The 23051-nt window shown below is 32.3% G+C and overlaps 1 protein-coding gene across 1 annotated transcript; it reads right to left on the bottom strand.

Moving 5' to 3' along the window:
* Positions 1 to 3710: 3710 nt before the first annotated feature.
* On the bottom strand, positions 3711 to 4739 carry LOC107886354 (21 kDa protein). The gene has a single exon (XM_016810279.2). The coding sequence runs from the start codon at positions 4457 to 4459 to the stop codon at positions 3830 to 3832; it is 630 nt and encodes a 209-aa protein (XP_016665768.1). The 5' UTR covers positions 4460 to 4739; the 3' UTR covers positions 3711 to 3829.
* Positions 4740 to 23051: the final 18312 nt, after the last annotated feature.

Here is a 23051-nt window from a genome sequence, read left to right as displayed (position 1 = left end):
TTTCTAAGTTTTTGGACAAAAATGGGCTTGCATGGATGAAATTTTAAAGAAAGGGACTTAAGGGCATTTTGGTCATTTAGCATTTTAATGAAATAAAATGGGAAAAAGAAAGCCAAAATCAGCCATCTTCTTCCCCATAGCTACCGAAATTCCAAGAGCTCCATAAGCTAAGGTTTTCAACATTTCAAGCTCAATAGTAAGTGCTCCCAAGCCCCGTTTTTAATGCTCTTTGTATTTTTGAGATCCGGGTAGCTTGCTCTCTCCATTTCTACCCATATTTCATGCTAGGGCTCATGTTTAAAAATTTACCCATGCATGAGTTACTTTTATTTTGATGGATTATGGAAAATTTACCCAGAAATTGAGGTATGAGAAAATACAAGTCAAGGTGAAGACTTGTAGACTGTGTCGTGTATTTTCAAATTGATGTCTTGACGAGAAGAAAATGACATCCTGACGAGGGACATACGACATTGCAATGTGGCGATGTGTTTCCAATTCAGCTGAGTTTTCTTCTCCTAGTTAATCTCTGTTAATGTTTTCCAGATAAACTTTGATTAGTCTAGGTTTATTTTAGTCATATTTAACCTATTAATTTAGCCTATAAAAGGAGCTGTTGTAACCTAGATTAATCATCCTCATCACCTTTGAGATTAAGAGAGTTTTGTGAGTTTTAGAGAATTTTCGTGTTTTAGCCAGAGTGCATTGTTTTTTAAGTTTAGGGTGTTTGTTAAGATTCTCTTTATCTTGTCCTATTTTGGTGTTTGCTTATTTAGTGAAGTCTCCTTTGCCCGTGGTTTTTTATCCTCTTTTTCGGATGATTTTTTTCACGTAAATATTTGTATGTTTGATCTTCTCACTTTTAATTTTATTTTCTTGTTGCATATACGGTTCAATCCCTAAAAAAAATATATTTAAAATTTAATGTCTCACAAGTTTAAATTTCGTCATAATTGAGTTTTTAGTGATTTTACATAAAAATATAAAAAGATAAAAAATATCTTCATAATAATATAACATGTTTTACATATAAAAATGATATTTTAGTAGTTTTCAATATTGAATTGATATTCGATTCGCTTGCGTTAATACTTTAGTCAATGACTTAAATATAAACTAGTCCTATAGCACACCCAATGTTGTGAGTGAAAAAAACATATGTAAATAATATATTTATAAAAAGTGTACAAAGTTAAATGAGATACTGGTTGAAATGGTTAAGTTAAATTTAAAATTGATTTGTCTTAAGTTCAAATATTATCATAGTATTATTTTACTAGAAGAACATGAAAAAACAAAAACACCCTACTAATATTTGTTACTTTGTAAAAATAAGGTTATGTAATAATTTCATAACTAAGTAGGTGTCTGATTGACTCGTTACTCGTGACTTATTGATACTTGTTCAATGATCAACCAATGATGACAAAGAGTATACACTAAATTTTAGAGAGAAAATAACTCAACAAATATGGAATGCTAGAGTAATTAGATAAAATTGCATAATATTTTTTTCGTTACTTTAATTTTATTTGTAACTGTATTGTTGATTCTTTCTTAGACTAATATATTACATATGATAAGTAGGTTTTAAATTTTGTTACTTGTTTAGAAAATTTTTTCCTCAAGTATTTTTGATAATTTTTTTATATTAATTAGTATTATTTTTTTAGCATTTAAAATTATATCATTGTCTAACAATTTATACTACCAAATATGATATAGGAAATTATGATGTAATTAAACTCTGCCAACCAAACACATTTAGATAGTATTTGGAAAGCCATTAAGTAATTGGATTTAGCTGTAATTGCTTACAATTACACAATGGTGACATGTTTGGATAACTACAGTAATTGATGGGTCCTACCAAATTTGGTGTAATTGGAGCACCCCACTTTACAATTCTTAGGGGGTGAGAATTGGAGTAATTACGTAGGTAATTACATCCAAATCTAATTTTAAAAATATTAACTTTTACAAGTTATAAAAAATATGTATTATAAGTATGGACACGCATGAGTGTTTGAGATAATTGTGGAAAAAATTTCTTATATTATAAATCCTAAAAAATAATTTGTGTATTTTATAAAGTTATAATAAAAAATTATATTATTTAAATCTTCACAAATTCTAAAGTAATGTTAAAAAAATTATTATAAAAACAATTTACATGTTATAAAAGTGTTCTAATATATTTATTTATAAAAATTTATAGTCAAGAAGTATGGACATAAATTATTCATGTGTCAATATTAAATATTATAACAATAATATAATTATTCATAAAAAAATGTGATAGTTTTTTATCGTTATTTATTTATATTAAAGTTATTATAAAAATTATATTATTTATAAAAAAGTTTTATAAAGTGTTATGAAAGTTATTGGAAATTTTATAAAAAAAATTATAAAGGTTATATATTATAAAGTTTTTATTATTTTAGCATAATTTACGTATTATAAAAAGAGATATAATATAGTACAAGTCTTTCTCCAAATTAAGTTTATATTAATTTTTATAATTAAAGGTACAGACTATTTAGACCGTGAACCCAAATATTATAAGGTCGATGCTAATTATGCAAATACAAAAGATTTTCTTATACCATGTTGTGGGATATGAAACCATTTGAGAGAATAATGCTAAACACAAGCACCATATACAACTCAAGAACTCTTTAATTTGAGATATTTTAGTCATCGAAATGTTGTTAAGAAGACATATGCTATTTTAAGAAAGATATACTTCTTATATTAACATCACCTCAGTATGGTATAAAAAAAAAGTAAAGTTGGATCGTACTAGCAAATTGCATATTTCATAACTTTAATCATAGTTGGAATTGTGATAATTCATACTTTGAAGAGTACATGTAAAAAGGAAATCTTGATAATATTTATGATGCATAATACTCAAATCTAAATGATGATGAGTTGGGTCAATGACCAACAGAAGATGATAAGAAGAATATGTTAAATATTAAAGAAAAAATAACCCAACCAATATATACTAGAACAATTAGATAAAATTATATATGATGTTTTTTTTCTTGTTATTTTTATTAATATTCGTAATAACAACTATTTTTTAGACTAACATAATACATATGATGATTTGATTTTAAATTTTTTACTTGTTTAGAAATTATTTTTATCATACTAATAATTGTTATAACAATTAAAATTTTTTAAAATATAAATTATCTAATTGTGTAATTATAATTTATACCAACTAGCTAAACACTTTAAAGGATTGCAATTCTTTGTAATTACAAAAGTTCTAGTAATTACACATTCATTTTGTATTGTAAAAACAAAATCTTAAAGAATTAAAATTTGTTGTAACTACAATGGATATAATGAATTCCTAATAATTATATTTTCATTCAGGTAATGTTGCGGTTAAAAAATATGAATATTTTTACATAACTTCATTTTAATTTTTAACTAAAATATAAATAATTTTGAATATTTGATATTTTTTTTAATTGTTTAACTGAATTGATCTTGTCACATCAAAATGTTGAAGAGTAATTTCTTTTTATATTTATTTTTTATCAAGAATAAATTATATTTAAACATTTTAGGTAAATAAAAGCGGGCGTGTGGTAGAAATTTTTTATGTTTATTCTAATATTTAAACTCGGTTAGAGTTACAATCCAGAGAGCTCTCTGTCATGTAAAGAAAAACAGAAACTCCAAACTACTATCCCCAAACAAAACATTATCGTTATGTCTGAAACCAATGTACATTTAAAGAAAAAAGACATTCAACAATAGGCATCAGGTAATTTAGAAATTATACAGTTTTCATTTCATTTGCGGATTACATTGTACCCTTTTCTGCGTAACTATTAACCAACGCCAAAGCATTGCTCGTAAACTTCTTCACTTTAGCCGCCCTCTTGCAGACCTCCGTCTTCATTGGCCCATCCGCCACATCCTCGAATCCGTCCGTACACGTCTCCTCATCCGTCAAAGCCGCGCTCATCCATGTCTGGACATTCCCCATTTGGAACCTGAAAGACTCCGAACCTGGAGCCACCACCTGTTGCATTTGCTTCAGCGACCCACGGATTTCATCCACTGCATCACCCATGTTCGAGAAACAGTCGTGCAAGGCTGCGCTGGCTCTTGGGTCGGCGCCGTAATCGGCTTCGCGGGAGAGGTTAGAGACGTAGACTGCCATGTTACGAGCTTTAGAGAGGCTGACACTAATGGCAGCACGAGCTAGACGAGCTGGGTCTTGTTGGATGGCGTTGGCATAGCCATAAAGGGAAGTATAGCAAATATCGGGATACAAGGTGGCGTAGCAGCTTGTACGAATGAAATCTGTAGAGTTGATGACGGTGGTGGTGGTGGCGCTAGCGTCGTATACGTAGGAACCGAGGGTTGGGACTGAGTAGAAATAGAAGAAGAGGAAGGTTAAGAATGGGACGGAGAAGAGGGGTTTCATGGCGTAGGTTTTTTTCTTTTTTAGAATTCGAGTCGTCGTTAAGAAGGGAGATGATAGGTGTGAGTGAGAAAGGCAGTGGAGAAGGCTTTTGTAGCATCTAAAATGGAATCTGATTTACTATTTTGGCCGTGATTATTTTGTGGATTCACATGAATGCCACTGCTCTCTTTTTCTAGGTTTCCCACTCCACTATGAAATTATGCATTTTGGGGGAAATGCTTATCCTAGCAAAAATGATATATGGTTACAAATATACAATTTTTAGTAATAATGCAATAATTTTAATAATACTAGCTTTAACCTTTCTACACAAAGGAAATATTTATTATAATTTCTTTTTCTCTTTTAGTTGATTATATTTATCAAATTTAGAAAGAATGCTGTACATTAATAATTATAGATTTTTTTTCAATAAAAGCCTAGAATTCAATCAATATACCTATTTTTTAGAATCTAGTCAATAACTTTACTGATGTGTTCTTTTTAACAGTGATTTAGATATAAAATAAAATTATGTAATAAATATAATTATAAAATAATAATATAAATAAAAAATAATATTTTGATTAAAAGTTAAAGTGTAAATGTTAAAAATTAAACCTGTTTAGGTTTAAATTTTATTTTGTATATATATTTTTATTTTATATAGAAACAATATAAAATGATAAATTTATTCTCAAAATAATGTAATTTATTATGTAAAGATATTTTGATCATTATCCAAATGTGCTGATGTCCAATTAACTTATCACATCACTTCAATTAAATATTTAATGTATAATATAAACATGGAAATAATAAATGAATTCATAAAAATTAAAACTTCTCTATAATATAATTTCACATGCTATATATTGCTAGAGATATATATTGGTTAGTTAAATCAAGCAACTCAAAGCAAGTTAAGTTGATTGGATGGAATTGATAATATCGGATAGGTCGTTAAACTCATGAACGCATTTAGATTATATATGTTATTAATATAATAAAATATTATTTTAAATTTAATAGTAGTTAAGTTCCCAAACGTTAAAATTTTGTTATTATCATACCTCTCCACACTTTTAATATGTTAAGAAATTTTTTATAAGTTAACATTTTAGGTATGAACGACATAAATGGGACAGACATGTTTAAAAGGGGAAATTAGGAAATTGATGAATTTAAAATTACTTCTATGGGAGCGTAGTGTGAAAACGAGGGCACCAGCCGGTTGTAACCGGCCATACTTGATCCTAGTGGATTAGTTAGGACTAGGATTGGTAGTTAAATGACTTTTCACACTTTCCCCATTTGGCCAATTACCCATTCCCATCCCATTTCCCACGCTACTCTAAACCCTGCAACTTTTCCTGTACCTTCAACCCACATAGTTTTTACTTTTCATATGATATACAGTACAAAAAGGTTATATAAAACGATTATGATTGAAAAAAAATGTTACACGAATAAAGAGAATTGTGAAAGGTATCCAATCCGACACACATGCATGACGGGGCTGTTGGCTTGGTTTTCAGACGTAGATCTATACCCCAGTAGAATGTTCTAACGCAATAACAGGTTAAGCCCAGCTTTGAACTCGGATTAAGTCAAAACTTGGACTCTTTTTAATTAAGGCAAATGTACTGAAATCTGATCATACTTAGCTCGGTAAAATCAAACGAAATTAAAGGAATATGAAAGAGTGTATTTAAAAGAAACAAGTAATTGAATACAGCTTTTGTTTTTGAATGAAAAAATAAACAGTTAGTTGTTAAGGTAAAGGGAAAATTGGACAAAAAGCAAAAGGCACATCACGGACTCATCGGCGCAATTGACTCTCTCTTCGGGTAATCTTTGATTTTACACAATCTAAACAGCCCCCGAGGTGTGTTTGTGGCTGAAATTTAGTTCCAAAAGGAGACGTGAATTTATCAATTTGGCATTTAATCCATTTTAAATATGTTATCTATATAAAAAGAAGAAAAAGCTGGGGCATGTGGAACAGGGTGATTTTGTAAATGTTTGCTCTGTTTGGGCTTAAAATCATTTTTGTTAGAAAAAGTGGACCTATTGGAATCTCTCTCATTAAAAACTGGCGTACATGACATATCATGGTCTCCTTGTCTGGAAAACGAAGCACGCGAATTCCACTCCGTGAACGAGGGGAAAATAATTAGCCCAGTGCCACAATTATTCAATTCATTAGGCTGATTGTACTGATCCTCTACCTTCTTTTCTTCTTCATATTAATCCTAGTGCTTATAGTAATTATTATATTATTTTACTTTAGCAATACTCGAAATTTTAGTGTATAAATATTTCAACAGAATAAATTACTTTATTTGGACGGAAGTATCAAATTATACTTATTATATCCTTATTAATAACGACATGTGGCATCACGAGAAAGTACTTGAAGGCATAGCTTCTCACATGAAGGCACGTTTTCTAGCTTGGTACACAACATTTTTGGAAAAAGAAAGCATTGCACGACATAAATTAGAAGGGCTTGCAATACTGCTTTAATAAGAGTCTCTTTTCCTTCCATTGATAAAAACTGCAGATTCCAACTTTCCATTCTACTACAAAATTTGTCCACATAATTCATAAATGCCCATTTCTTTTTTCTACCCATCATCATAGGCAAACTTAGGTACTTTTCCAGATTTGATGATACTCAAACCCCAGGATGGTACTCACTATGTCTTTCCCGCTTTCATCAACATTTGCCACAAAATAAAGCAATGACTTGTCATAATTGACCTTCTGCCCTTAAGTTTTCTCGTATTCTGAAATGAGACAGTAGATATTCTATGCACCTTCCTTCGAAGCATCCCAAAAAGAATACTATCGTCTGTAAAGAATAAATGTTTTATGGCCAAATGACCTCTAACCATTTGAATGCCCCATATTAAGTTCTGTTCTTTAGCCTCAGCCAAAATCATGGAAAAGCCTCCAGCACATAGTAAGAATAAATAAGGGTTGAGAGGGTCACCCTGTCGTAGACCTTTTTAAGGCACAAAACATTCACTGCTATTCTCATTGATTCTCACTGAGTAAGTGACCGAAGCGACACACCACATAATTAAGGTCACCCAATCAATATGAAAACCCAACTTTAACATCATCCTAGCAAAGAAATCCCATTTTACTCTTTCATAAGTTTTACTCATATCAAGTTTTAGAGAAAAATTTCCTTTCTTGCCCTAATGCTTGGCTCTCAAAGAGTGCAATATCTCATAGGCGACCAAAACATTATCAGAGATTTGCCTACCAGGTATGAAAGCCCATTGCGCCTCATGGAAAGCAGAAACACAAGTATGTAGAATTTTGGTTCCGTTTCTCTAAATATGAGTATGTCCGTATGCATGATGATTGCGCGTTTTTGCATTTGCATAAATATCTGGGATTTTGGTTGTGAAGAGAAGAAAGTTAGTTTCGGTAGTTTAATTGCAATATTATGTTATAGCAGTATTACCGCAATATTATGTTATAGCGGTATTACTGCAATATATGTGAGTCATGCATACATATTCCATCATTCACTTAGGATTAAGGTATGCTACACTATGAACCTCACAAGTGAATAAATCCAAAAATAGATTTAGGATCTATTCTACTTGGATCCTGTCTGATATACTATTTGACCAGTCAGTCACATCTATATCTCTATCTTCTAGGAGTCATCTGTTTTGATACCCAAGATAAAATATTTCCCCAATTAGACATGATAAACGACATATGAATCTTTCAATCGATTTGTCCATTTCCAATTAGACTAAGGACATGTTTAGATTATCTATTAATATAAGTTATTGTAGCAACGTAAAATTTTTGCTTTTCGGTCGCTAATTGTGGCGATTTAATGAAAACTTGAAAACTGAAGTTTGATTTTGAAATAAAGAGGGGAGTCGCCACCGATCTTTTTTCCTAGGTGTGATCGGACACCTAATAAATCATCTTTTTTGTGAAAGGAAAATTTATTCTTGAACAAAAATGAAGGCCAAATTTGGGTCTACGTGAAAATCAGAGTAAAGTAGGGTTCGGGAGTCGGTTACGCGCGAGGAAGGTATTAGCACCCTCGCGACGCCCAAAATTGGTATCCTGTTAAACACGTGTTGTCTTGATTTTCAAAAATACAAATTCAATGTAACATTTAGTCGTAATCCGGTTAAAACACGAGAGTAATTATTTTTTTTATTTTTTAGAAGGGTGTCCCGTTTTAACTCGAGCCGACGAATTCACCCAACATAGCGATGAAATCGATGACTTGATGTTAAATCGGTACATTGCCTTATGTATTGAAATTAATTAGAAAACGAGAGCAATATTTTTGAAATAATGCAAAGCAAATTGATATGAAATAAAAATAAACACAAGACAGAGCTAGAAATATATTAAAGCAGATATAAGTGTGACAATAATATAAAAAAACAATAAAGTTATATGCAATATTAAACATAATACTAGAATTAAACAGGAAATGGAAACAATGAAGGTATATACATAATAATGATATTAAGGATATATACGTGATAGATATATATATACAGATAGTAATAGTATTAGAAATATACCATATATAATATTCGCAATATATACATGATATAAATAAAAATACACTATTAAAAAGGTATATATATATACATAATATATAAAATGCATCTACAATATGATGTTAAAATATTTACATAATATATACATACCATGACAAAAAATCTATTACAATATTGCATAAATATATACCTATATATATGTTAAAGACATATACATATATAAATAAACATATACTAAGATTAATAATAATAATAATAATAAGGATAATATATATAAGAAAAAATATACATGATATAGTATAAAAAATATATAACTAATAATATTAAAAAATATATACGATATATACATAAACATATATGATATATATATTAGAAATGATAATAATATATAAAAAAAAACTATTAATACAACACATAAATACATACATGCATATACATATATAAATATTAAGTGAAAATCAATACTAGTACTAATAATATTATTAATAAGTATAATAATAGTAATAGTATGTTAATAACAGCAATAATGTATAAAATAATAATATGGTGAAATAATAAGAATGCATTAGATAAGAATGATAATAATAAAGTAAGATTATAATAATAGTATTATTATAAAAACATGAAAGAAATGGTAAGAATAATAATAATAATATAAATAATAATATTGAGATACAAAAAGTTACTATGATAATAAACATATAAAAATAAAGTAATAAAACATTACTACCTATATATACATATACAAAGTACACTAATATTTATAAATAATAATAGTAAATATAATAATAATATTAAGTATAGTATAATATGTTCACAACAATAATAATAATAAGCAACAATAATATAATAATAATATAGCAAAACTAATATTACAAATACTATTTAAGGACAAAAACAAAAAGAGGACGAAATCGTGACCAAAACAGAATTCTTGGGGTGAAATTAAAAATAAAATAGGAAATTGGGCCAAATTGCAACGCGCGCATGACATGGAGGGACCAATGGCGCAATATCCCCAACTATTAAAACGCTGCGCAGTAAGAGGGGCCAATTTATAAAACAGATTAAATTTCAGGGCCAATTTGTAAATAAATATAAACCTGATTTAAAACACCAAAAATGCAGAAGGACCGATTGCGCAAATAGCCCCTAAGAGCAAAAAACACGTGGATCCTAGCTAGAGCGGGTCAGGTCGACCAACCCGTGGCCAACATGACATCGTTTTTAATTCATTTGGAACCAGTGGAAGAAAAAAAGGGAGAGAAGAGGGAGAGGGGAAGGAAATCCGGCCGTAGGCCGGTCACCGGTCGATCGCCGGACCATCGCCAGCGCTGGCGCACGGTGGCCGGAAAAGGTAAAAAATTTTGTTTTATTATTATTATTTTTTATGTTTTATAATATTATTATTTTATTTATATTTATGTATTTATAGATATAGAAAAAATAGATTCGAAAATAAAATGGAAAAAAGCAATAGAAAATTCACCTTAGGGTTTTGGTTTGATTTGATGCTATTCTACTGCTTTGATGTTTGGAAATGTTCTTGTATTTAATCTGCTAGTACTAAAAAAACAAAGAAAAATCCTTTGAATTGATAGAAAAAATCCAACCCCTAATCTGTTTTTCATTCGGCCTTTTATAGCTTATGTTTTACACTGTCTGTTTTTCCCTTTTTGCTGTTGTGTGTTCTGTTTTGTCCTTGCAGGGTGGTTGAACGGTGGCATGGAGAGCTGGGGCGCCAGGGTATGGTGCTGATGGATGGTGTCAGAGGGAAGGTGCAAGTGGGAAGCCGAAAATGGGCTAGGGTTTGTTAGGGTTTCGGTTGTGAGTGGGTTAGTTTAGGTGGGCTGTTAGTTTAGATTGGGTTTGATGATGTTGGGCTGATGAAATTGGGGTGGGTATTAGGTTGGAATGGGTTGTAGTGGGCCATTCGGGTTTGGGTTAGAGATTGGGCTGTTTTGTATTGGGTTAGTGGGTAAGGGTTGGCTGATGTGTATTGGGTAGGTTTAGTTTGGGTTCAAACACAGGCAAATATTGGGCTATACAGTTATCTTTTCGCATTACGATCCAACCACATAATATTGCTTAGTATTAATTAAATGTTAGATAATCAATGAGTTATTATTTGCTTTCATTTCATTTTACATGCAAAAATCATTGAGGATAATATACAAAGATATTAATGATTTTGTTAGATATTTTATTAAACTAAATTGTTAAAAAAATTACAAGTATATAGACAAATTCACTACACTAAAGACACTAGATTCCAATAAAAGGTGTGTAACAAGGACAAATATTTTTACTTCTCTTTCTTTCTTATTGTTCATATTATTCATATTATTCAAAACAAATATAATTCACATGAAAAACATCAAATAAAATTGAGATGAAGTGATAAATTTAATGCCTAAGCCCAATGCCACTACAAATGAACAACCTAACACACATCCAAATCCACTTAGAAAGTAGAAAAAAAAAGAGTAAATGAGGAATTAAAGTTGAAAAAACTAAGAACGAGAGCTAAAAGGATAAGCTCTTTTGAATCCTCAAAATTGAAAATGAAGGAATTAATAAATATAAAATGGTTGAAATTTTAATTTGAAAAAAAATCTGTTTTGAAACTTGGAAATTTAAAATGGAGAACTAAAGCTTGCATTATGTCTGTGAAAAATAAAATAAAATAAAATAAATAAAATAAAGAACACACAAATTTTACGTGGAAACCCTTTCGGGAAAAAAAATCACAGACAGAGGAGAAGAAAATTCACTATGTCGAAAAATTTGAATCAAAATACAAGAGGAATAGACTATGTCTATTTATAGGCTTGCAAAGCCATATTCTAGTAGGATTGAAACACCTTATCCTAATCAATATAAAATAGATGGAGTTTAATAAGGTTTAAAAACCTTATTCTAAAATAAAATAAAAGAAGTCTAGTTCTATATGGATTTTACTTTTATTTTATTTTCTATCGTATTTTATTTAAATAAGAATTTGGGTCACTTAATTCTAACAATCTCCACCTTGACACAAATTCTCAATGAACAAGTTCTTCATCGCGAACTTTCAATAAACAAGTTCTCCACCTCTTCCATAAAACCCCTTAAGGGTTTAACTTCAACAATGAACACCAACCAAGTCTAAGCAATGCTCAAACTTGGTTATAGGAAGTGACTTAGTCATCATATCTGCAGGATTTTCATGAGTGCTAATTTTGCTCACAACAATATCACCACGAGTAATAATATCACGAACAAAATGATACCGAATATCAATGTGTTTTGTTCTCTCATGAAACATTTGATCTTTTGTAAGAAAGATGGCACTCTGACTGTCACAAAATACTGTGCTGATTTGAAGGTCTTCATTGAGTTCACTAAATAGTCCCTTCAACCAAATAGCTTCTTTACAAGCCTCAGTAATCGCCATGTACTTAGCTTCAGTGGTAGACAAAGCGACTGTAGTTTGCAAAGTGGCTTTCCAACTAATTGCACAACCTCCGATTGTAAAGATGTAACCTGTGAGAGATCTTCTTTTATCAAGGTCTCCAACAAAATCAGCATCAACATACCCTATAACTCTATCTTTAGTTCTTCCAAACTGTAAGCAAACATCAGTAGTGCCTCGTAAGTATCTTAAAATCTACTGAACTGCTTTCCAATGTTCTTTACCGGGATTTGCCATATATCTACTAACTACACTGACTGCATATGATAAATCTAGACGTGAACAAACCATAGCATACATAAGAGATCCCACTGCACTAGAGTATGAAACATGTGACATGTACTTAATCTCATCATCTGATTGAGGAGACAAGGCCGATGAAAGTCTGAAATGGGCTGCTAAAGGAGTACTAACAGGCTTAGCACTCTGCATATTGAACCTGCAAAGAACCTTCTCAATGTACCCCTTTTGACTTAGGTACAATTTACTTGCTTTTCTATCTCTGAGAATCTCCATACCAAGTATCTTCTTTGCTGGTCCTAAATCTTTCATCTCAAATTCTTCACTTAGTTGGGCTTTAACCTTTCTTATCTCTCCTTTATCTTTTGCTGCTATCAACATGTCATCAACATAAAGAAGCAGATACACAAAAGAACCATCACTGTTTTTCTTAAAGTAAACACAACTGTCTAAACTTCTTCTTTTGAAATCATGAGAAGTCATAAAGGAATCAAACCTCTTGTACCACTGTCTTGGTGACTGTTTCAAACCGTAAAGGGACTTTCTCAGCAAGCAAACATAGTCCTCTTTTTCTGAGACTATAAAACCCTCTGGTTATTGCATGTAAATATCTTCCTTAAGTTCTCCATGCAGAAATGCAGTTTTTACATCTAAATGCTCAAGCTCCAAATCATTCATGGACACAATACCAAGCAAAGCTCGAATCGAACTATGCTTAACAACTAGAGAGAACACATCTGTGAAGTCCACTCCTAGAATTTGACTGTAACCCTTTGCAACAAGCCTTGATTTATATCTGGATTCTTCAACTCCTAGAGTCCCTTCTTTCTTTTTAAATACCCATTTACAATGAATAGCCTTTTTACCTTTAGGAAGTTTCACAAGGTCCCATGTTCTGTTTTTGTGGAGTGATTCTATCTCTTCTTACATAGCAAACATCCACTTTTCTGAGTCTTCACAGCTAACTGCCTCAAAATAATTAGATGGCTCTTGATTCACATCTATATCTTCAGCCACATTTAAAGCATAAGCAATTAGATCAACCTCGGCATACTTCTTTGGAGGTTTAATTTCTCTTCTAGTTCTGTTTTTGGCGATAGAGTATTGTGGTGAAGAAGCAACTCTATTCTCAATTTTTGTTCTGGCTTGAGGAGTTGACTCTGTATTAATCTAATGCTCCACCTGCTTTTGATTTTCTTTATTGGAAGAGTCTTTAAGAGATAAGTTAGGTAGCATAGCCGTTTCATCAAAAACAACATCTCTGGTAATCACAACTTTTCTATTTTTAGGACACCATAACTTATACCCTTTTACACCAGCTTTATAACCAAGAAAAATGCATTTAATAGATCTCGGTTCCAATTTTCCATTATCAACATGAGCATACGCAGGACACCCAAAAATCTTTAAATCAGAATAATTAGTAGGATTACCAGACCATACCTTTTGTGGAGTCTTTTTCTCAATGGCAACGGATGGAGATCAGTTGATCAAAAACATGCAGTAGAGGCCGCTTCTGCCCAAAATGCCTTCGGTAAGTTGGCATTTGACAACATACATCGAACCTTCTCCATGATCTTTCTATTCATTCATTCTGCAACGCCGTTTTGCTGTGGAGTATGACGAACTGTCAAGTGTCTCATGATCCGTTCTGACTTGCACAATCTATTAAACTCATCAAAACAAAACTCTAAGCCATTGTCTGTACGGAGGTATTTTATCTGTTTTTCCTTCTGTTTTTCAATCATAATTTTCCAAGACTTAAATGCGGAAAACACACCACTTTTCTGCTTCAGGAAAAAACGCCCAAACTTTTCTAGAAAAATCATCAATAAAGGTTAGCATATAATTAGCTCCACCTCTCGAAGGCACTCTGGATGGCCCCCACAGATCAGAATGAATATACTCCAACGTTCCCTTCGTGTTATGGATTCCTCTAGTGAATCAAACTCTCTTTTGCTTCCCAAAAATACAGTGCTCACAGAAATTCAGTTTGCAAATTCCTTGCCCATTAAGAAGTCCTCTTTTGCTTAATTCTGCCATGCCATTCTCACTCATATGCCCTAGGCGCATATGCCAAAGTTTAGTAATATCATCATCTGACAAGGAAGAGGAAGCGATAGCTGCATCACCAGTAATAGTAGAACCCTGTAAAACATATAACTTGGCAATCTTTCTCTGCCCTTTCATCACAACAAGGACCCTTTGGAAATCTTTAAAACCCCACTTTCAGTTGTGTATCTGTACCCTTTTGAATCAAGAGTACTCAACGAAATTAAATTTCTTTTCAATTCTGGAACATGCCACACGTCACTAAGTGTTCTGAAAACTCCATCAAACATCTTAACTTTAATTGTTCCAACACCTGTGATTTTACTCGAAGCATTATTTCCCATCAAAACAACACCTTCAGATACTATTTCGTAAGTTGTAAACCAATCCCGATTGGGACTCATATGGAAGGTGCAACCTGAATCAAGTATCCACTCTTCGCTTACTTTAGAATCATTGACAGAAGCAACTAGAAGTTCACCATTGCTGTAGTCTTCTACAACATCAGCTTCACCAGAATTTTCTAGTTGTTTTCCCTTTTGATTCGCAGCCTCCCTTTTAATCTTATTTTGTAGCTTATAGCACTTAGATTTAATGTGCCCTTTCTTCTTGCAAAAGTTACAAGTTTTACCTCTGTTTGAAGACTTCGATCTACCCTTAGATTTACCACGAGGATTCCGTTCCTGCGTCCTACCACGATCATCATCAGCATTCCGATCTTGTCTCCCACGAACAATAAGACCCTCTCCCTGAGAGTCAGGTTTAACCACAAGATGCTTCATCTTATCATACGAGGTTAAAGAATCATAAACCTCATCAACTGTGAGAGACTCGTGGCTATATAAAATCGTGTCTCGAAAGGTTGAATAAGACGGGGGCAACGAACAAAGTAGAATCAACCCTAGATCTTCCTTATCATACTGAACCTCCATGGCCTCCAAGTTTGAGAGAATTTCTTTAAACACTGTTAAGTGTTCGTGTACAGATGTACCTTCCCCCAAACAATGAGCATAAAGACGCTGGTTCATATGCAACTTGCTTGTTAGAGTTTTCGACATACATATTTGTTCTAACCTCTTCCATAATGCAGCGACAGTTTTCTCTTTCATCACATCCTGCAAAATTTCGTTGGACAAATGCAGATGTAATTGTGTTAATGCCTTTCGATCCTTACGCTTCTTCTCTTCATCTGTTAATGTCGAAGGCATCTTATCTATCCCTAGCAGGGCATCCTTCAGATCCATCTGTGCAAGAACTGTTTGCATCTTAATTTGCCACAATGCAAATATGGTGTTGCGATCCAACAGCGGAATTTCATACTTCAAAGACGCCATTACCGTGATCAAGATGAATAGCCCGGAAGCTTTGATACCAATTTGTGAAAAATAAAATAAAATAAAATAAAATAAATAAAGAACATACAAATTTTACGTGGAAACCCTTTCGGAAAAAAAAACCACAGGCAGAGGAGAAGAAAATTCACTATGTCAAAAAATTTGAATCAAATACAAGAGGAATAGACTATGTCTATTTATAGGCTTGCAAAGCCATATTCTAGTAGGATTGAAACACCTTATCCTAATCAATATAAAATAGATGGAGTTTAATAAGGTTTAAAAACCTTATTCTAAAATAAAATAAAAGAAGTCTAGTTCTATATGAATTTTACTTTTATTTTATTTTTCATCGTATTTTATTTAAATAAGAATTTGGGTCACTTAATTCTAACAATGTCAACATTCACCATTGAATCCAATAGTGAAAAATGGAGAGTTAGCAAAAGCAAAGAGTTCCATTAATAGGTTAGGACTGGAGAGAGGAAAATGGAAATTGTTGGGAGGGGATAAAATGGGTAGAGTTTTAAGTTAAAAATTAAATTAAATAAGCTACACTAGTGAAACAATTAAAATTTTTTTTGGGTATGTTCCTTTCATAGAAATTGGATTATAATACACCTCGGCATCGGTAAAAAAAAATACATTAGAAATATACTTTAAAAAATATATGAAAATCAATTAATCTGTGTTTGAAATAATTAAGTTCAAGTTTAAAATTTTATGATTTATTAAGTTTAAAATTTAAATTAAGTATTTTACTTAAGTTGATGTACGATTAATAAAATTTTTGTCTATATAAAGACAAATTAAAATTTTAAAAGTTTTGCATTTTGTTACCGGTAAAAAATATTGATTTGGCGATATAGATTTACCTACACCGACAGTGGAAATATATGTTGAAATAAGTTTGATATATACTGATAGATAAGTTGTCCGTTGATATAGACCTTGTTATGATGACAAATTTTAACCACCAATAAAAGTAAGTAAAGGTTTTTTTTTTTTTTTTTTACAGTTAAGATGTATCGCTACAAATAATATTCAACACTTAAATATTTTCAATCAAGTGGAATCTAGAGAATTGGAGGTTATTAACATGGGTAAGCAATATTTTTTTATAACTTAAGTTAGTATTGATTATTTATTTCATTGATAATATAATAATTTATTTCAATTAATTTTACAAAGATAAAAAAATGAAGATTAATAATAGAAAATATGAATTTGCAACATCTTCATCTTTTAAACATTACATATGTAACTTCAATTATTTAAATTTTGATTACATTAGTTACGTTATCTAAAATTATTTTATTAGGGAGCAAAAAATAAAGATGTATTTTCATGTGTAATGGACGTAAAATTTAAGACTAGCAGTGTTTAAAAGATCCACTAAATGTGTTAAAGATGACTCCATCAAATACTGAGAAGTTATAGGAGTTTATCACATCTTCAAGCTTTTTTTTTAAAACAATAAAAGAAAAAAAATATCATACAGACATGCACGTGTAAATGATACTTTTGGTTACAAGAGGAAATGTTACAAACCAGTAAAATGGAGTGTCGTGAAGAGATGGAGGAGAGGAAGATCAGAGCGGACTCTGTTGAACAAAAATGGTGGCATGCGGTGTAAGACCCAAAATCCAACTTAAACGTTATGGTTAGATTTGGAGATGCTACGTAAAATAGTTGTAAGCCCAGTTTTCGAATATTTTCAAAAACATCGTAAACCTTTGTTACTTATAAACCTATTTTATTGGAAAATGTATTTGACATAACTATATAATTGAAAATGTAGTTTGTTTATATTTTCTAAATAAAACAAATACTTTGTAGCAGAAATTCTTAAACCATTATATTTGGAAAACCAAGTTTGTTTTCTCAAAATCGATTGTTTGTTAGAAAACAAACATTTTCGATAAATCATTTTAATGGTATCATGTGAAAATCGAAAATAAAATCCAAAGCCAAAACAATCCCAAAATGTCCAAAACAGTCCAAATTTTACAAAAACACTTAAACCCAATTTAAAATAGTTTTAAAAAATGAAATACTAATATAACTGAGCTCTCGTCGCACTAACCCGCCTAAGTCTATGAATTACCTGTAAGTGACTGAAAAACAAAGAAAGAGTTTTTGAAACTCAGTGTATATGGAATTACTCAAAGTAGTTAGATGCATATTTGACAGATTAATCAGAAACAAATTTATGACAGAATAGGATAGATATAACGTATAATCCTACCCCCAACTGCTACACACCATCTTCAACCATCCCAACACACCATATGAGGTTTAAAAACACCCATCCAACCTTACACACCACTTAGTGTCATTAAGACACTTACAGAATATTTGCAGCAGAGCTGCCAGATCAATAGGTGAGTTATCGCCTTTTCACGGAACCACTCCCTCCACATGTTATTTACAACCCAACCCATATGCAAATACAGAAAATAATAAATGTCATACATATTCAAAGCAAGCATTATACATGCTATAGTTTTACATGCACACATATCAGATATGAATCATAAACTTAACATAAAATTTCGGGTTTATTTATCAATTGACATCATAATTACTCTTACAGATAGTAGTAACTATACTAACAGATGTCTATACTTCATGTTTCACAGTACATATACTCACATACAGACCCTACGAAAGGCCCACGGTTGATCGGGACTTCGTGTACGGCCCTAGGAAAAATTTTGAAGTTTTTGGCCCACACGCCTATGTGGCCTACATGACCCAAATAGCCCTGACCGTGTGTCACACACGGTCCAACACACGGTCTGTCACACGAACCTATGTCACACATGACCTACCACAAGGTTGTGTGGCGTCAATAGAAAACTTTTTCGGCTTTCACCGATTACTACTTTTCGTGTTCTCAATACACACCTTGACTAATTTTGATGCAAAATCACTCACAAGAAGTCCATAACCTAAACACATCAAATAACCATTAGATAAGACAATTTATGAAACCCAATTCAAGAAACCAACATAATCCACATCCTAATTAATGAAGCATATTATCCCAAAGCCTCCAAACAATGACTTATCTTCCAGAAATCAATAACCTAACTATAATCTATATCGATGAAAGAGCACTTGGATCCGAGACTCCATCTAAGAAAAACCAACATCATCACAACGGTTCCCAAAACAACCCGAAAACATGAACTACACTTAAATACTACCAACCCTTAATAACTGAAAATAATAATACAACTCAAAATACTTACAAAAATGCTCCTTTGAATATGACACTTAAGATAGCAACCATAAGATCGAGCAATGCTAATAACAACATTGATAGGGAACAAATGAAATGGCAGCCAAATCAAGAATAGAAAGAGACGAAATGGTAGCCCAAGACAAAGTAACAAAATAAAAAACAAGAAAAAAAGAATAGAAAAAGAAAAAGCAAACAAAATGAATCAGATTACAAAAAACAAGGAGCATGAAAGCGGCATGAAAAGGGGGATTAAGGGAACTAAAGACAAACGTGGGGGTTTTGATTTGTTTGTTTTTTTAAAAACTTATCATTTAATTTATTTACTATATATATATTTTAACTCCCAACAAAATAACAACTTAAAGATAAAATAATAAAAAAATAAAATAAAAAGAGAATACCAACCCAAATATTAAATTGTTGGGCGTTAGATGCAGTAGTGATGGAAGCAGTAAAGGCTGAGAAAAGGTGAGAGCTATGGTTGGGATTGCAGAAACAAAGTTGCAAAGAGAATTTTAGAATGCTTAATTTGTAACAGCCCAAAATTGACCCTAGTCGGGAAGTGGTTTCGGGACCGCTAAACCGAGTCGCCGAAATGTTTGAATGTGATATTTATTGTCTAGAATATGTATATATGCATGTGTGAAAATTTCATGGTTGAATTTTGTAAATTGTAAGTGAAATTTTATTAAATAGGACTTATGTGAGAAAATTTAGAAATGTGCTAGGCTAATGTAAGGTGGCCCATTTATGCATGTTGCAAATAGTTGTACTTGCATGTCAAATACCCCTTTTATTTTAAGTGGTGGCCGGCCATGATGGTCATATATATATAATATGTATTAAATCTTAATTAAATGGCCATTATTTTATGCAAAAGAAGGGAAATAGATTAAAGAATGAATAAAAAGAAAAGTAATGAAGACAAAGCTTCATCCTTGTCTTCTTGGCCGGATTGAAAGATAGAATTGGGGCAAAAACATTCGGTCACTTGAAGCTTGAGAAGGGGGGGAAATGGGTGAAGAAAACTAAGTGTTCATCTTTGTTTCTTCTAAGCCGAATGTGAAGGAAGGAATAGGGGCAAAGAACTTTCGGCCATTTGAATGCTTAATAAGGTTAGTATATTGTGTTAAAGTTGTGAAATTTTAGCTTGTTTTAGGTTAATTATCATGGTTCTTACTTAGACCATGCAAAATTTTTAACTTTGATGGATGGATGGAGCATTCGGCTATGGCTATTAAAGAAGGAAATTTGATTACTTCCTTTAAGTTTTGATGAAGAATGTGTTGAGGAAAGAAATTGATCTTGCTAAAAATATAAATTCTAAATGCTCATATATGTAATACCCAAATAAAAATGCTTGATGTCTTGAACAAATATTGTTTCGATGGGTGGAATGAGTAATGTCATGTATAGGTTTCGGCTATGGATTTTCATGTTTAATATTTTTATGTTGGTGTTCAAATTGAAAATGGATGTTAGTTGTGCTATAACACTTGCTTAATGATGAAAGGATCATGAGCTTAGGGCTTGAGAGGCATTCGGCTTTGGAGTAAAAATAATAGAAATGGTGTTTAGTCAATGCAAGTGTCCATACTTGTAGAATGTATTGAGTGTTGCAATCGGCCTTAACATAGACATGTGTATGTTCGGCCACATAAATGGGCACCTAAGTTGATGTGTATGTTCGGCCAAAGGTAAGCATGTTGATGGCTTTATCTTGACTTAGAAGGTTCGGCTAAAGGGAAAATTAGCTAATATGTCGAATTCGATTCGTGAATTCGTACATATGTGACTCTAATGTCTAATGTGTATATGGACTAAGTACCTTGAGGTTCTCTTTTGATGTTCGAGTGAATTGTATTGAATCATTTGATGTGATTAAAAATGCATATGACTATTGTGTATTTGAGCTAAAAGGTGGCCATATGACCCATCAAACTCCTTGTCATATTCGGCCATAAGCTAGCAAAATGAGACTTTAATGAGTTAAATTTGTTTGATTTAGCTCAAGGAGTTAAAGGAGGTGAATCGAGCAAAGGCAAAGAAAAGGTCATCGAGTAGCCGAGTTGGAACCGTCTTACCCAACACGAGGTAAGTCATTAAGCATGTAGTTGGCGTTATTTCAAATGGTTACAATGTTTATGTATTGATGCTGAATGGAATGAATAAATATACATATATATATAGGCATGTACGGATGTGATAATGAAATTGTTGAATGGAAAGAAAAGAGGTAAGATGTACTGAGTTGTTGATCTCGGCACTAAACGTGCGGGTATAACCATTTACGACCATGAGATTGGCGCTAAGTGCGCGGGATTAAATTGTACAGCACTAAGTGTGCGATTTGACAATGTTGCACTAAGTGTGCGAAATGAATATGATGCACTAAGTGTGCGAATTGACCATGCGGCACTAAGTGTGCGAGTTTGACTATGTAGCACTAAGTGTGCGATTTGATTATGTAGCACTAAGTGTGCGAGTTGATTATATAGCACTGAGTGTGCGGACTCAATATACATTCGTGAATCATTACGGACACTATGTGTGCGACACTATTGAGTCGATCGCGGACAGCGGATCGGGTAAGTGTCTTGAGTACATGGCTAATAGGTGCTATGCTTATACTTGGTGTTGAGCTCGGTAAGTTTGAACCTATGTGACAAATATACTTGGAGTCACGTACATAAAATTTATCGTAGGATGGGTGAAAGGCCGTTTAGTCGTTTGATTGTAACGAAAATAAATTGATTTATGAAAATGCTTCAATGTCCTATTGATGAGTATATGGAATGTGAATGCATGAATTGATATGAAATTGAATCGATAGGTTGGAGGAACTATGGTATGGTTCGGTATGGATGGAGTAAATTGTCTCGTTCCATTTTGTTTCCTCTTGTGATAATGTTATTGATGGATGTAGTGCATTGCTTATGACTTACTGAGTTATAAACTCACTCGGTGTTTCCTTGTCACCCATTATAGGTTGCTTGGACTCATCTATTTTTGCGGGGTCAGGTCGTCATCGAAGTCATCACACCGGATAGCAAGTTTTGGTACTTTCTTCTTAGTTGGCTTAGAAGAACATTTTGGCATGTATAACCTATTACGTTGTGTTTGAACTTTGGCATGTAAACTTTAAGCCATGCGAAAATGGCACGAATGTTCGATTGAGTTGGATCAAGGGTAGGCATGAATTGGACCTAGTTACTTTCGTAACAGATGCTGGCAGCAGCAGTGTCATGAGATTGAAAAATCACTAAAAATAGTAGGAGTGGAATTAATTGATGAATAAATTATGTAATCGAAGCTCGATGAGTCTGTTTTCATGAGGAAGTAACGAAAAGATCATATGGGCAGTATATTAAGAGATAATCAGATTTTTGTGGGACAGGGCCAGAACAGTTTCTGGATTCCCTGCTCTGACTTTGGAAATTCATTATAAATTAACCAGAGATAATTAGGGGTCGTACCATATATGTACAGATTCCTCTCTGAGTCTAGTTTTCATAGAAACAAACGGCATCAGTATTGAAGCCCCGTGCAGGGAGATATCCAAGTCGTAATGGGCAAAGGTCAGTGTAGTCGACCTCTGCAACTTGGGAGACTTTGACTAATAAACTGTACTAATTGGCCTGACCAAAAATTCTAGAAACAAATACATAGATGGGCACATGAGTCTAGTTTCTGGGAAAAATTAGAAAACTGATTTTCGAGTTAC

This window comes from Gossypium hirsutum, chromosome A03 (genome assembly GCF_007990345.1).
Source record: "Gossypium hirsutum isolate 1008001.06 chromosome A03, Gossypium_hirsutum_v2.1, whole genome shotgun sequence".
Lineage (NCBI taxonomy): Eukaryota > Viridiplantae > Streptophyta > Magnoliopsida > Malvales > Malvaceae > Gossypium > Gossypium hirsutum.
The sequence above is the reverse complement of the archived record's forward strand: the minus strand, read 5'-3'. Positions and strand labels throughout refer to the sequence as shown.

What these genes read in the sequence shown, in the direction of transcription:
- LOC107886354 (XM_016810279.2), bottom strand. Translation starts at nt 4,459, where the DNA reads ATGAAACCCCTCTTCTCCGTCCCATTCTTAACCTTCCTCTTCTTCTAT.